The 14,855-nt window shown below is 47.7% G+C and overlaps 1 protein-coding gene across 1 annotated transcript in view; it reads right to left on the reverse strand.

The window, feature by feature from the left end:
• The window catches only part of LOC144153651 (THAP domain-containing protein 11-like), a 104,614-nt gene extending 98,828 nt beyond the window's left edge, over positions 1-5,786 (reverse strand). The window contains exons 1-2 of the mRNA XM_077685308.1: positions 5,273-5,786; positions 2,578-2,671 (exon numbers count right to left, since the gene is read on the reverse strand). Coding sequence (XP_077541434.1) covers positions 2,578-2,671; positions 5,273-5,425 — 247 coding nt within the window. The 5' untranslated portion in view covers positions 5,426-5,786. The remainder of the gene's footprint in view (positions 1-2,577; positions 2,672-5,272) is intronic.
• Between the last annotated feature and the right edge of the window lie 9,069 nt (positions 5,787-14,855).

The raw sequence follows: 14,855 nt of genomic DNA on the forward strand, positions 1-14,855 counted from the left end.
CGTCGTTTGAAGTTTGAGAAGCGCAGAGTAAAATATGTTTTGGGATGAGGTTGAGAGCAATGGATCGAGCCCGCACTCCGCACTGTCTCTTTGCGCTCGGTTGATATCTGATGCTTGTCCGCACCAGATTTTGCGTATGCGTAACATTTTTTTATAACAATAGACTTAAAATCCCATACACTAGCTCAAGGCGCGAGTTAAAGTATAGTTTTGGATACCGCTACGGAAGAAACGTTACTGGCGTCACCCCATTCCTCGGAAAGCCGGTCCTGTGCGGAGCGTGCAGAGGCGGAGCTAGGTGTCAGCGTCTGTAGTGAGTAATATTTCGAACAAGAGGTACAGTCAGCTGCTAGTAACCGACAACAGCGAAAATAGAAGACCAAAACAAATTCCAGGCCTTTGGGACTGTCGGATTTGGCAGAGGGCCTTAGGATTCCCCGTAATCATAAGTAAGGTAAAACAGTTTTTGCAACCTTGCCGAACGCTCGAAAGTATTGTATCACAACACTTTACGTTGTCATGGCATGAGAGTATGCCGACACGCCCATGGTTTGCAAGAACTGTAGGTTTAGTTCCAAATAACCCACTGTGTGTACAGGCGCGTGCTGGTTTTATACCAGGCTTCTAACCAGTATGGAGGTTTATTGAGCAATACGAGTGACGTCTACGGTAAAGATACAGTAACACTATGTTTATTCAGACCTGCAGGGCTATTTCAGTGCATTTCCCACAGGAATATCTTCCCAATATTCAGATATGCGTTATAGGAAAACTGCACTCAAGAGGAGGAGGAGGAGGAGGAGGAGGAGGAGATGTGTCGGAAACTGGGAAAAAATGACTGTAGTACCAGAACTAAGCTTTTTAATGCGCTAACGCATCAAAGCGGGTGATTTATAGCACAGGCACTGCTGCCCCTCACAAGCGGACTGTAGCAGATGACAGCGGCGGGAGTCCCTAAGGCGGCGTCACAGCCAGGGGGCGCCACTCAAACATCTCACCTAGGGAGCCTACAGGCCGCCGCTTTTAGAGTGGTGACACCTTTGACCATGGTTGCCTACCACCAGCTCTGGCGGCCTCTCTAGCCCCACTTCCCCTTCCCTTATCCCCTTTCCCATCAATAAAGTTTACTGACTGACTGACTGACTGGCGGCCGCTAAACTTGACGGGCCGCCATATTGTTCCCCAGCATTCGCGCGTTTACACTGAGGTAGCGCGGGTTCAGAGGGCTTCAACACGAATTGGATGGTTTATTTATACAGAAGGATTGGGAAGCTGGAGGATTGTAATCTGAGGTTAGCCGCCGTTTTCTAAAACCGAAAGAACGTGCTCGCTGACTCGAGTTCTTGCGAAATACTGTGAAAACAGCTCGTTTCTCGCAGTGCACCCGCTGCATTGTACGGGTGATGATGGCTTTTAGGGAGCGCATATTTGTGATGGGGAGAACCGCGACATCCCTGTGAACCTTATTTTAAACAAGATGATAAACCGCAAGAACATTGTTACATGGGAGGAAAATGCGCGTCAATAAAATCTGGTCTGGAACAACTGGTTTGTTCCTTGTTCTCCCATCTTTTTCTTTTCGGCCTAATTTACAGGTTTGAAGCGGGCGCGGATTTGCGATATCTGATTGAGTGTCCGTACCATTCTTTGTGAAAGCCCACCACCTGTGATGTATTATAGCAGTACATGTCCAGATTCGCTCGCAGGAAGTAAACTTCCTGGAGAAAATTTTATTACGCGCAGAAGCACTGTGTAGGGTATGAGACACCGAGGAACAGGGCGCCGCATTTACGCGACACGCAAAAAACATTGCGAGCTACGCGGTTATTTGATCCGGCTTCGCCGCGAATACATGCGCCGTCATTTAAAATAGCACGGCCTCGTGCACTGCCCGAGAACGCTTTTAACGTGTTTGCATTGATGGGATGACTGTGGTTCAGGCATGTCGCGCCTGAACGCTATCCACGCTATCTTTCATCTTTCCACAACACGGTTGCCAAGACGATTATCTTCCCTGCAGAAAAGCGAGGTCGGACGTAGGTCTTAAAAGTGATTTTTTACAACTTTCCATTCGTCTTGAGTGCAACAGAAAAAACAAAAAGAAACTGAAAATTGTACCCCCGAAAAGAGAGAACCTTTTGGATGCTAACTTGGAGAAACAACTCAACCTAAACTACAACGAGTTTTGCAAATAAATTCCCCGACGCGTGCATCAACAAAACGGTGCAACAAATGAGGCGTACACGACAATTATTGGTGTTTAGAACTTCCCGTTTTAGGTTCCCTTCGACGAGGATTTTACCTCGTGCAACTTTGACTAGCCACATACTTAGTGTTTACGCAGTAACGGAAACGTTACAACGTTACTTTTTCACAGTAACTGTAACAAGTTATTTTTGGAAACTCTAACTGTAGCTGTAACAAGGGTTACTTTTTTGGTTTAGGTAACTGTAACACCGTTACTTTTTACCAGTGACGTGCCCATGACTGGTCAGATGTGTGGTTTACAAGCATTTCCCTCAGGCACAAGCAATAATCCACAGAATCATACAGTCAAATTAAACAGTGCACACTTACGGCGATAAGGGAAAAGCGTCGGAACAGCATCTGGCCTTAGTTTCTTCAAACCGTCCTGCCTGCTTTGCTCAAAGCTTGTGTCCTCGAAATGTGCCTGGAATAGAGCAACAACACGAAAAGTCAGACACAGCACCACAGCCACACACGTAGTCCATATACATTTGCTCGACCAGCACTACAAGGATACTGAGATCACTATATGAAATACTGTTTCTTGGCTGTTATAAAATAAAAGGAAAAGGCAAAAAAATCTGACGCAGCGCACACTCTTGCACGGCATATTTGAGTTATAAGCCAAGAACTGGCTTCCCTGGAAAGCGAGAGAGAGAGAGATTTTATATGCTCAGGAGAACCTACAGCAGAAAAGGCATGTATTTTTCTGTATCCATCAGAGGTATTTGATAATTGTGATCACAAGTTGTTTACAAGCACGATCGACACAAAACCCAATAAACGTTGAGGAAATAACAAAACCCAGAAACAGAATCCACACGGTACCAAGGCACTTCGCTCCGTTTTCTTTTTTCTCCTCTTTTGGGGAGAGGGGAGGGGAAGGTCGGAATGGACTAAATGCAGCAGCCTGTTCCAGCGTTCTATGAAATCCCATAAGCTGAAGCCAAAAGGCCTCATTCAAGTTACGGCATAAGCTTATAACTACACTAGGTTTCATGCTCACTCCAGTCGTGTTGTTTTAGCCTTCTCGGAGGTATGATTTCAGCCGTAAGATCAGACCATCAATACCGCCTGACGAATTGTCCATTATCATAAACGAGTAGATCAATGAATAGAACCGTCCATATAGGGTGTATTCACAGGGCCTTGGACCGCGCGGCGGCGCTACCTGCGCGGCGGCGGCGACGCCATATTTGAGGTTGCACTTCGCCGCGCGGGCAGCGCGTTTCCCGACGCGAAACGTGGTTTGCAGCGCGCTGCTGGCAATAACGTTCGTGTGGACGGTGTTTTTTCTGCGTGATTCGTGAGTTTGCGAACGCCTTGTTGTAACAAGTAGCTAGCATTGTTCTCGCTTCGGAAATCCGGATTGCGCTGGTCTCCTACAACCGCAGACCCGACGCAGGCCGCACGACAAAATCAAGCGCGCCGTGTAATTTTTTTTTCTTTCGCTGTTGCGAAGCGATGGCTAAGGCAGTGCTTGAAGGCTGTCTGTCTACTTCAAGAACAGCGCAGCGTCTGTCTACTTCAAGAACAGCGCAGAGAAAAACGTTAACGTATGCGGGGACAAACTAGAGCAGCCTTTGTCACTTGTCTCTGCACTGCTTCCAAAGTAGCCAAAGCGTGTTCCATAATCTAGTTCTGCTTATAATTTCCGCTTCGCCTTTACCAAAAGGACAACACTTGAAAAAAATCATCGGTGGTATCTTTGTCGTCGTCACCATACCTAATTTTATCACGTACTTACCTCGCGATGGTTTCCACCCAGACCCTGTGCGTAATTGTTCCGCTTCATTAGGAGCTCAAATGGACGACTTTCGTGCGTTTAACGCGCAGAACACTGTCGCCAGAGCACCTCACCGTCTCTCATACTCCTCAAGAAGCGCGCAACATGCCTGGGTGGCACGGTAAAACCAGCTCCTCATCTCACACGCCACCACCACATCAAATATCCTCGCAGCCTTGGGTGAAGAAATTTTCTCAACTCGGGCCACGGTCGCTTCAAGCAACGGAGGAAATAAAGAAATCGGCGCACGGGGATGACACCGAGATAGCGCGAAATCGCCAAAACGGACGGGGTCATGCATGCCGCTGGCCGCGCCTTTCAAACCATCGGACAGTTGCATTCGTCGCGCGAAATCATGCCGCTTTCAAGCACTGCCCTGGCCTATCGAAACCAAAAAACAAAAAAAAACGGCGTGCTTGCTTTCGTCGTTCGGCCTGCTTCGGGTTGCGGGAGACGTGAACAGCGCATCCTGAATTTCGCAGCGAAAACAATGCTGGCTACTTGTTACGACCAGGCATTCTCAAACGCACGAATCACGTAGAGAAAAACATCGTTCACACGAACGTTCCTGCTAGCACCACACCGCAAAGCTTCGCGTCGGGAGACGCGCTGCCCGCGCGGCGGAGTGCAACCTCAAATATGGCGTCGCCGCCGCCGCGCAGGTAGCGCCGCCGCGCGGTCCAAGGCCCTGTGAATACACCCTATAAATAATTAATCTAGCCAGACAAAAACATTCAACAGTGTTATTTGTTCACAATCATTCCATTGGTTTTACGTCTATTTGGTTTAGGCACCGAAGCAACACCTGTGCTTATATTTGTTACACACATCTCTCAAACATTAAAACCGTAGTCTAACCAATATATAAACATGAGCAAGAAAAAATGCCTGCACCATTCGGTGACGATGTTCGTGCACCAAAATATCCGGATACCGAAAAAAGCGATTCCCTATGAACGCTCGGTTGTAAACACGGCACGATTATACCGTGCACAGACCGTGCAAAGTTAGGAGCATATATAGTTCCAAAGGCTGGAATCGCCACACACACAGACCAAAGCGTGGTAACGAAACGCTGCTGAATACTGCCGAGCTAGCTAACGCTGACGATTCGCAATCGGCGACTGTCACCCGTTGCACGTCGGCACACCACAAAATCAACGTTAAACTGGCAGAGGGCAAGAAACAGGCACACTAAACGCACGCTAAAGAGCTGCGTGCAATCATTCCAGTACTCACCTCGCAAACACGGGAAGCAGTGGTGGGCTCCCAGCAATCTCGCTTCACTTGAGCAATCCAACGTTTGTGCCGGTTAGGGCTGGTCGGGAAGCGGAACATTCGTACGACCTGTCTGCAATGGTTTGTGCATTGCGGCACGCAACAGCCTGGCATTTCTGCTTCCAAAGTAGGCAGTTAGCGCGAGGATGGTGTCATGGCACAGGCTAGCTTGAGAGCGCTTTGGTTAATCGCAGCACATAGCACAGCTTCCACACCCGCGCCAACGTGCATGACGCAGCAGGAACGACTGGCCGGGACCAACATGGCGCTCTCGTGGCCTGTTGCCATGGATACGTGGACGGGCAACACTGTTGACGGGCGCCGGCGAGCGGTGTGACGAAGGCTGACACCACCCTAGCATGTAGGTTCCCTAATCTCACCACCAATCGTCCTTATTTGCCTAATGTACCAGTTATTCTCGCTCGTGGGTGGTTACTCCCACTGGTTGGGGGAGACGGCAGAAGTTCCATCGAATACCAACGCGAAAGCCCATAGGGAGGCGAAGCTAAAGTTTGCCGGGCGAGGGCAGCGCTGCACTCTCCCCTCCGCCGGAGTACGCGGTGGCATGATGTGGCTGCCGCCGCTTCGGTACGTGCTTTTTTCGCTGCGCGCGTGCTGCAGCATTTTTCGCGCTAGGAAGAGGGCTGGGTAAAATTTTCTTTTGACTTATGAAACCATACGCGTCAGCACGTGTCCAGCAAGTTCGGTTTAAACGTAGAGTAGTTACTGAGTTCATTTTTGTCGACGTTTGTCTTGTCGTCTGCTACAGACCCGCCGCTCGACCGGCAGACTGCCCCGACGATTTTAAGGGGGGAAACGCGTTTTTCGGCGGTCGCCGGTTGCTGTCCTTTTGTCTGCAAGGCGACAGCTGTTCAGCTTGTCACAGAGTACTTTTCTCTTCGCGTACTCCCTTCGCGTGCTCGCGCTTCGGACATCCGGATTTTTCTGGACTGCAGCAACACTGAGGCTTGCAAAAAATGTAAGATAAACGTGATTGATTATGGTAATAGGTTATTTCTTACTCTTGAAACAATAAGCTGCATCTTATAAAAACGCATTAGAAAGGCACACGCTAATTAAGGGGTGCGCTGACAGCGCCGCATTTCCATTTTACTTTTCCTTGAAGGAATTTTTTTTCGCAATGTTTGTCACCCGCTTGGAGTACAAGTATGGGTTAGAGTGACAGTTCGTGAAACAACAGAAGAGCTTGTGGCGTATAACTTTTAATTACTATTAATATACAGAATTTGGTGTATACCTCTTTTAATTACCAGTATTTGTAAATGTGGGGAAAAAAAAACGAACATCGCAGCAATCCCGTCCAGAACACAAGTCACAATGACAAGACGGACCAGAGCTACTACAGCCAGGTAAATCGCTAGAAACTATTTTTTTTCACCCATGCAAAATGTCAACCTATTGTGTTATATATGGACGATATCGAACGGCACCAGCTAAACAACTCCGAAGTTCATTTATTATAGCGGAAAACAATCATTGGCAGCATGCATTAAAAAAAGTGTGGAGGGGAGGACTCGTTAGAACACTAGTTCGCATTTTCAAAGCCGGGTAATGTGAACTGAAAACACACAGATACAAACAAAAATGTGCCAACTTATTTCACCTTTCGAACCGCAGTGATCCATGCTTACCGTCTATCCTTTTAGTGCGCTTTCGCGGGGAATATGCAGAATTTAACGAATGGATCCTCTTGTTTCGCCTTGTTACTGTCGTGGCAACTGACCATGCAACAATATGGGGGGTTCGCTTCGCTTTCAGTTTCATCTTTCCGTTTCGGGGGAGTGAGGAGTGTTCCCGCTGCCCTTTGTACGTGCTGGCTTAAGTGGCTCGCGCAGCCGGCGGTCGCTTTGTTCGCATTCGTGAGTAGGAGGCTGGATGCCGCAGGCGGTGCGGGAGACAGCGTCCACCCCAAACTGCACATGCACTTGCCAGACGCGGAGGAGCGGGCCGGGGGGCGTCTGCTTAGGGCGCTGAAAAGCCGTTCACCAGACGCAGTCGTTTCGCGATGACTGAGGCGGTTAGACCAGCCAAGGGTCGCCCACAAGAGCACTCTTTATCCCGTAAAACCGCCGGGGCGCTCGGCCGTTCGACTGGCGCGTAGCAGACGACGCGTCTCTAGCAGACGACAAGACAAGCACCGGCAAAAATGGACTCAGTAGCTACTCTACGTGTAAACCGAACTTGCTGGACACGTGCTAATGTGTATGCTTTCATAAGCCGAAAGAAAATTTTACCCGGGCCTCACCGTAGCGCGATAAATGCAGCACGCGCGCAGCGAAAAAAGCACGTGCCGAAGCGGCGGCAGCCCCGGCGTACTCCCGCGGAGGGTAAGGTCCCTGAATTTTAGGGACCTTAGCGGAGGGGAGAGTGCAGCGCCACCCGGCGATCGTTCCGGAGCCTATTGACGCTTTTCTCTTTGCTTCTGACCTAGCATTGGCAGCCATTGTGGGCACCCTCCTGCCCATTTCTTTTTCCCGAGGGCTCGTGACAGCGTTCCACGACGCACACGGCCCCTGTCTGCCCCGGAGGTGCTGTGTTCCAGACTCGCGTGGCTTTCCATTGGATATACCTTTCTATTTTATTGTTTTTTTAGGATGGCTGCGCGTTGTCTTGGCGTTCTCCATACCAGCGCGTTCCAGGCCCGCCAGATGTTTCAGAGCCTTTGTTGAAGCTCCCGTACTCCTTGGGTCCGGAGTACCTTAAGACACGCGCAATGTCCGTCCACGTCCATCCGCGCGCACATCATCATCCAGCGAAAATCAAGCAAAATTCGATTATAGCAGTGAGTTGCAGTTTCATGTAGGGTATAATCAAGGTGCAACTCATGGCTCAAATCGAATGACGGTCGGGGCGCAAATCGGATGTCACTCGGGGTGCAACTTGGACGTCATTTCGAGTCCCCGTGCTCCGCATCCTCGCCATCATCCACGGAGTGGAGATGCTGCAATTTTCTTTTAAATTTTTTCATGGCTAGGGCACTACGTGCTGGAGTTCTCTTCTTTCTTTTTGTGCTACAAATATTAATAATAAATGTTCAAGGGTTTAAAAACACTGACAAACAAAGAGGGGGGATTCACTTTGAAGGAGAAAATTTTGTAGATCGGGTCTTTCTTTAAGAATAAACTTTATTTGAAATGAAGACGTCAAAACTTTTCAGCAGAATTTTATTGTCCTGTCTTATTTTTCTTTGGTGTCCAATCACTGCTGGGGGGTGGGCGTCGTAACGTTCAACCACATCATTCGTTGGTCCAGTTTTAGTTCGACAGATAGTGAAGCCAAGCTCTTGCTTTGCATATTCAGGGTCGGCTGAGCTAAGCCGCAACCATGTTTTTCTTTTGGAGTGCGTCCGCACCATTCTTTGAAGGGATTTTAACTGCGTACTCGATAGTATGTGTCCTGTACGCGGTCCGGGTCAGGGACGACCGATATGGGACGCACGCGAACTCGGGTTCTTGGTGCAAGACCTTCACCTGAAAGATGTATGGCTGCTTCGTTGCGAAATTTCGTTATCCGCACGTATAGAAGCGCGGCTCCTCAATGTCCAGACTAGACAGGCTTTTACTCCAACACCTAATCACCGCTGTGTCAAACATAGAGGTAAATCAATAGTATGGATGGCAGTAGTATGGCCGGTTATATTTCCGACCATTACCCAGTGCTCCTGTCCCTTTTTACGTGACCGCAGACTTGATGGCGCCCCACACTGGAAGCTTTATACTCGAATATTGGAAGATGACGTAGCGTTGTTTTTATTAAAGACAGATTTCTTCACTACCAATTGAGGTTAGTGTACAGTAGCGGCACAGTTCAAAATCACTATGGAGCTATCGAGTTTAAGTAGCTGGCAAAGAAAAAGCTTTGTGACACAGCTGAGCTTAACAGCACGCTCAGGCGTACCCGGATAGTTATATATAATGGAGAACTATGCCTTTAATGAGTGAAAATCCTGGGATCTTTGGGGAGTGGTACAAACACCAACTGAAGGAAATAATGCAGCCATTCAATCCCTGCACTAATCATGGTCCTTACTATTGTAGTTTAGAAATCCGAATATTTTTAGCGACACGCGAAATTCATAGAGTGTGTGCGCTGCCCGGATAAAGGCATCTCCACAGCTCCATCAGTTCCAAAATCAGGGTTTTTTTTTATTTTATTTTTAAAGTGTTTGCAGCAGATTCTCTTGAGGTAGATGAAAAACACATGGTAACCCAACTATGTTCGGATTCAAATTCCCTACATCAGGTTTCAGAACAGATGCACTCGCAAATGCTGAAGGGTGTATCATTTTGAGAATAATGAATACCGGATCAGCGTCAGTTCCGGGCAGTTTAGCAACAGAATTCTACTAGGGCTGCTGGGAAGAAATAGGCTCTTCCTTAGTGCCATTTATTAATTCAATCCTAGCGGCTTCCAGAATCGTTCAAAAGAGGCCGTCTAATCTTACTTTTGAAAAAAAGGGAAAGCCTCTTCTCTCCCGAGTTCTTACAGACCAATAACCGCTTTGAATGCGGACTACAAAATCTTAACTTCCATTTTGACGTCAAGAATTAAAGTTTTTTGGCCGGACCTCCTCTCACTCCAACAGGTTGGTTCGGTCCCATACAGGACTATTTTTTTTCGGCACTTGGCCAAACTCGGGACATACTAGCCTATACGCATCAAACTTGTATGGCCGGCCTGTGTGTCTCTCTGGACTAAAAACAGGCATTTGATAGGGCCAATCATTCATACCTGCTTGCAATATTTCGGGCATATGAGTTTCCTTCTTACTTAGTTGTTTAAAACTTATCCAGTGACCTGTTCATTACTGGTGTGATTCAGGGTAAATTGCAATTCATAGAGGCGTCAGACAAGGGTGCCCCTTGTCGCCGCTTGTTTTTTGCCTTTCTAGACCTATTCATCAGAAAAATCGTCGACAACCCAAAAAGTAGGGGTCTCCCCCTCCGGGACAACGCCCTGTTAAAGTGTCTCCGTACGCAGATGATGTTACCATAGCCTCACGGCTGCCTTAGGCGACTTCGAGCCTTATGCCCGCTTTTCAGGGGCAGAGATAAATGTCACAAAATGTGCTGTCCTCGCTTTGTGAAATGCAACACTCACCCCAAATCATAACTGAAAAATAGTTCTGGATGTGTTTCTCCGCGTTAAATTCACCGAAGGTAGTGTTTCACGAGAGATTTGGCTCGAGCTGGTTGACAACATTTAAAAAAAATGTCGTCCGGGCTAGGTCTTTCAACTCCTCTTTCTCAGAAAAATCGATGTTATTAAATAGGTTTTTCTTGCTAAATTCTGCTTTATTTCCAGGATTATGCTGCCTCCCAATCTTGTTACGCACAAAGTATCACGGGACTTTTTTTTAGGTGCGGAGTACCTTAGGATCGCACAATGTCCGTCCGCGTCCGTGCGCATAGCATTTACAATCACAAAAAATCACACAGGCGCCGGCAGAATTCGAGCCTGTGTCTGGTAAACCAGACAGAGTTAGTGTCAGCCGTCCTGCCCATTGGGCTACGACCGTTTTTTTTATTGCATTGGGCTACGACCGTGGGTTAGTATCCGAGAGTCAAACGGCTTACTTCCTCGCCTGTAACGGTGCGCAGTACCTTATGACCTTCCAATGTGCGTCCGCGTCCATCCGTGCGCACACCAGCATCAAGCGAAAATCAAGCGAAATTCGATTTGAGCTGTGAGTTGCAGTTTCATTTAGGGAATGATCAAGGTGCAACTCATGGCTCAAATCGAATGATGGTCAGGGCGCAAATCGGATCTCACTCGGGGCGCAACTTGGATATCATTTCGAGTCCCCATACTCCGCACCCTCGCCATCATCTACGGAGTGGAGATTCCGCCATGTTTTTCCCTTTGAGATGGAAGCACCGAGCGTTTAGCGTGAGATGTCCTGCGCCTCCCACGCCACTCTGGGGGTAATAGTCTTCCTTGGATCGACCTCATGAGCCAGCTGTTGGCCCTGAGAGTCGTCTATTCACTTCTCAGTTGCGTAGAGCCTCAGGGCAGACCTACGATCCTCTACTTTCTCGGTCCCTCTAGACGGGTTTCTTGCTCAACTATAACCAGCAACCTGCGCCCCAGTGCAGTTACCCCATTGAAACTCTTCAAGGCCGTCCTTACTTTAGCCAAAGAAATTCGTGCACTTGATGCCGATCTTGACATTGTAAATGAACAACCTGCCATGGTGTGAGAAAAAAATAGCTACTGCGTGGTCGGGCAGGCGAGTGGATCACCAGATTTTTCCTGGTTACGTCTAACTTCAGGCAGGCTGTCCGAGAGCGCCAAAAAAAATCCAGATGCAAAAAGCTTGGCGAATTCATGCCACAAAAGACATACGATTTCGCTTGGGAGTAACAGAAAACTCGTCCTGTCCCAACTGCGGCCAACCGGAATCCATAGCACATACTTTCTCAAGCTGCACAGTAGACGTTGCTTTTGGCGCATCACGCACATTGCCGCTCCTCGTTTGGGGCTTGCACGATATCTAATGATAGAACATCCCCTGGCACTCCCCTAGGCAGACTATTCGCAGTAATGGAACTTTTCCAGCAGCGATCTGCGCATGCGCGGGCTGCCGGTCCGCCATCCTTGGCAGGCGCCTCGGGCAAAATAAACAAAAGGGCGCCATTCAGTTTTCTGCTTAGTGGGCACTGCACGTTTTTTTCTTCTCTCTCTTTCGACACCTTGTGGTAGGTTCGTACGTACACACAATAATGGCTTTCTAAGAAAAGGGACAAAGACGTTTGAGGAACCACGCTGTAGCGCATGCCTGCCACTGAGGGGGTAAAGAAAATGAAAAAAAAAAAAAAACAGAAAAGGGGCACTTCGAATACCGCAGATTAGTCAGGAGAACGTGCGCCTGCTAACGTGACATTCATGTGAAATGTAGGGGGGACGGTCCAGTGCAGGAGGAACTGCAGGACCAGGATACTTTGTGAACGAGTTCTCCGAAAGCCAATCTTTCTTGGGGGCGTGCCTTACTACCATTTTTAGTTCGCCGTGGCGGCCGCTAGAGGGACCGGTACTGGAAAGAGGTCCATTGGCGATTAAACTGTGGCGCTATTCGCAAGGCGCGTAGACGGTGGCGCAGCCCGGTGGCAGGAGGGAAATTACTTGGGAACGAGGGGAAAAGCAGTCCAGTATAGACTACAGCCTCCTTTCAGAAGAAGTGTATGAAAGGTTGACTCCAATGGAAATAGATGAAATAGGTGCCCACAGCTTAGGAAGTGACCATAAACGGATAACTTTGACTTTTGGAAAAATGGAAGGTCAAAACCAGAAAACGGTGGTACACGGCTTGAAATTAAACGATCAGCAAACAGCTAATATTGCCAAAAGCCTGGAGACAGAAATCGAGAGACAACCTACGAAAGATTGGGAATACAGCGAACTGATTGTATTCATTCAAGGAAAGATAAGGAACGCGAAAGAACGCAACTACTGGAAAGGAAAAAGAAAACCTAGAAGCTGGTGGAACAAGAAAATCAAGGAAGCTATAACACAAAGGCAGCAAGCATCGAGAGAGCACAGGGAGGCCAAGCGAGTGGGAATGCAAACACAGGAAATAACTTTGAAGTGGAATTGGTACCACCTACAGAAGCTGGAAGTACAAAAACTTGTACAGCAAAAACTTAAACCAGAAAGTTAGCGATGGGTCTCGAATATACGGGCAAAGGATAAAGGCGCGCCGAGAAAGTTTTGGAATCATGCAAAGGAACTAAGGAAAAAGACCGAAGAAGTACAACGTCATGTCATAAACGGTGAAGGCCAGGTACTAAAAGGAGAAGAGGCGGTATTTCACATACGCTCAATGATACAAGACAAGTTAAGAAGAACGGAGAGAGGGCTACAGCATTTAGGGAGTGGGGCAATTGAGGTGCGTACAGATAGAGAGATAGAGTTGGAGAATCTAAACTAGAAAAAAATCCGAAGAAAATGTTCCAGCTAATACAGCAACAGGGACGGATGAAATTCCTATACGGCTGGTCAACCTACTGGGTCCAAAAAGCAAGGCACAGCTGATTCGAACAATCGAAAAAGTGATAAAAGCTAAGCAATTACCGGACAATTGGCGTAAGAGCAGGATGAAGATGATATATAAAGGTAAAGGAGACAGAGACAGGGCTGATGCCGATTCGTACAGGCATATTACAGTTACCTCAGTGGCATACAGGCTGGCAATGCAAGCCATAAAAGCGGAACTACAGGCGTGGATAGAGGGGAATGGCATACTGGGAAAACTGCAATATGGTTTCAGACGAGACAGCTCGTTAGAGGACAATTTATTTGTCCTAACCCAATGCATAGAGGTGTCAATGGCTCAGGAGCGACCGCTATGGATAGCATTTCTCGATATAAACGGAGCCTACGACAACGTAGATAGAGAACTTCTACGGAGCATACTTGAGCGGGAGGGATTAGGCCAGGACTTTATACAGCTGTTGCAGGGAATTTACAATGAGAGCGAGGTGCAAATTACCTGGGAGGACCAAAAGTGCACGGAACCGGTAGTCACAAATAGAGGTTTAAAGCAGGGTTGTCCTCTGTCGCCATTGCTGTTCATGCTGTACATGGCTAGACTAGAAAGAAAGCTTGAAGGCAGTAAAATAGGTTTCGATCTGTGTTATAGCCGCAAAGGACAGGAAGTGGAACCACATATCCCGGGACTGATATATGCAGATGACATAGTACTACTAGCACATAGCAAACAGTGTCTGCAACAGCTCACAGATATCTGCGGGGAAGAAGCCACTGAACTGGCGTTAGAGTTTAGCACAGCAAAGTCGGGAGTTCTGGCTTTTAATGACGACGCTCGTAACAAATCGGTATTCGTTCAACAAGCAGCAATACCGCGGGTAACAGAATACAAATATCTGGGCATATGGTTAAACGAAGGTCAGGCGTATCTAAAAACTCATGAGGAGCATTTAAGAATGACAGGCAGAAGAAAGGCCTCTATCATGAAGCACAGAGCACTGTGGGGATATAACAGATATGAAGTAGTGAGATGAATCTGGAAGGGAGTAATGGTACCAGCACTCACCTTTTCAAACGCAGTAGTGTGTGTCAAATCAGAGATTCAATCAGGGCTAGAAGTAAATCAGAGGGCCGTAGGTCGATTGGCATTATGAGCACACGGTGAAACAACAAATGAGGCAGTGCAGGGAGACATGGGATGGGCATCCTTCGAAGTGAGAGAAGCACAGAGCAAAATATGTTTTGAAGGACGACTTAGAAATATTGATGATCAGAGATGGGCGGCCAAAGTGTTACGTTATCTTTACATGGAAAGCGTGGACACACAGTTGAGGAAAAGAACCAGAAGGCTCTGGACAAAGTATATGAAACTTGGAAGTGCGGGGAAAACGACCAAGGCAATAAAAAATGAAGTGACAGAGACAACGACCTGGAAAAAGAGGATGAATGCGAAGAAGTCCTTAGGTATCTATAGAATCGTGAAGTAGGAGATCACAAAGAAAGAAACATTCGATAATACCAAAGGGAGTGCATTGCT

This window comes from Haemaphysalis longicornis, unplaced genomic scaffold, assembly GCF_048455015.1.
Source record: "Haemaphysalis longicornis isolate Haplotype H1 unplaced genomic scaffold, Haemaphysalis longicornis Haplotype H1 scaffold_9, whole genome shotgun sequence".
NCBI classification, from domain to species: domain Eukaryota; kingdom Metazoa; phylum Arthropoda; class Arachnida; order Ixodida; family Ixodidae; genus Haemaphysalis; species Haemaphysalis longicornis.